The 1,365-nt window shown below is 59.6% G+C and overlaps 1 protein-coding gene across 3 annotated transcripts in view; it reads left to right on the plus strand.

Annotated features, from left to right (window-relative positions):
* Positions 1 to 1,365, plus strand: part of cpeb2 (cytoplasmic polyadenylation element binding protein 2) — a 22,169-nt gene continuing 20,804 nt past the window's right edge. For all 3 annotated transcript variants that reach the window (XM_086224546.1, XM_086224547.1, XM_086224548.1), the window contains exon 1: positions 1 to 1,365. This exon is cut by the window's right edge and continues 6 nt beyond it. In XM_086224546.1, the coding sequence (XP_086080672.1) occupies positions 448 to 1,365 (918 nt within the window). In that variant the 5' untranslated portion in view covers positions 1 to 447.

The following is a 1,365-nucleotide window of genomic DNA, read 5'->3' on the forward strand; positions in this document are numbered from 1 at the left end:
GGTCGTGACGTAGGTTCAGTCTGGGATCTTTAATCCTCTGCCGCAGCAGCACAGCCGGTAACCAGAGGAGGGGGTAGCACGGTCGGACAGGAATGGAACCGCACAGGCTAGGCTAGCAAGGCCGAAATAGTTCGGTGCTGAGATAGATGATAAAACCGCCGAGTAAAAGCGCCACCAGGAGCAGAAGGAGCCGACTGCTCGCCCAGGCCAGACCCCCTCCTCCGCGGCTCTGCCTCCAGCCACCAGCCTCTTCACATGTTCACATTAAAAAGACCATCATTTCTGCGATAAAATACAGTTTCAGACGCGTTCTCTAAACCCTAGAGGCGAACTTCTAACGGATTCTAGTCCGACCCGGATTCCAGCGGCCAGTCGCGCCCCGGTTCGCCCTTCAGCAGCGTCGCCGCGTCCCCGCTGTTCCTGTCAGCTGCTGCGCATCAGCAAAACATGCAGGATGAGCCTGTGGGGGTGACAACCACGCAACTACCCCCGTCAACCGACGACAAGGACATCAGCACGGTCAGCAAATCCGGGAAACCACCGAAGCAAACCCACAACCCCGGGAAGAGCTCCTTCCCTCCGGATTACAGCCATCAGAACCAGAAGACCGGTTTCGATCGAGGTCGGTTCCGCCTGGCTCCGCAGTCTCTCTGTGACCTTCAGCGCGGCCGGAACGCACATCAGCAGTCAAGTCAGCACACCGAGTTCAGTCCGGAGTCGCCCCCGCCCCAGGCACCGTTCAGTCACCTGCCGCAGAGGAAGCCCTTCCCTCAGCCCTGCCCCGGCCCCGCTGACCCCCACGGCTCTCCAGTGGAGGAGACAGAAGCCGATGCTGCGTCGCCAAAGCCCACTTCCGTAAATCCCAACAAGATCCAAATGGACTCTCCTGTCGCCCACCATATAAATAACGGCAATGGCAGCAGCAGCACCGGCAACATGTTGTCCGGAGGTCTCGGTGCCGCTTTCCCGAACCTCCCCACCCAGGAGATGCAGAGCGCCAGCGGGGGCTCGTCTTCACCTTCTCTCCCTGGGTTCGGCACCCCGTGGTCGGTCCAGACCAGCTCATCGCCCCCTCCCGCACCCATTAACTCCATCCATGCCAACGCCATTAACCAGATGCCTAACACGGACTCTGAAAACAGCTTCTACCCAGGTATCCCACCATCCATCAACCCGGCCTTCTTCCAGAGTTTTTCGCCGGTGTCAGCTAATCCGTGCGCCGGGATTAATGTGCAGGGCTTCAGCGGTCCTTTCTCGCCCCAGATAAATGTCCCTCAGCAGCCGCAGAGCCGTAGGTCCCCGGTCAGTCCCCAGATGCATCCTCAGCAGGGCGCCTTCCTGCAGCAGAGAAACAACTACAACCAA

This window comes from Aulostomus chinensis, chromosome 14 (genome assembly GCF_037954235.1).
Source record: "Aulostomus chinensis isolate RoL2024-O1b breed Wild chromosome 14, RoL_Achi_v1.0, whole genome shotgun sequence".
NCBI classification, from domain to species: domain Eukaryota; kingdom Metazoa; phylum Chordata; class Actinopteri; order Syngnathiformes; family Aulostomidae; genus Aulostomus; species Aulostomus chinensis.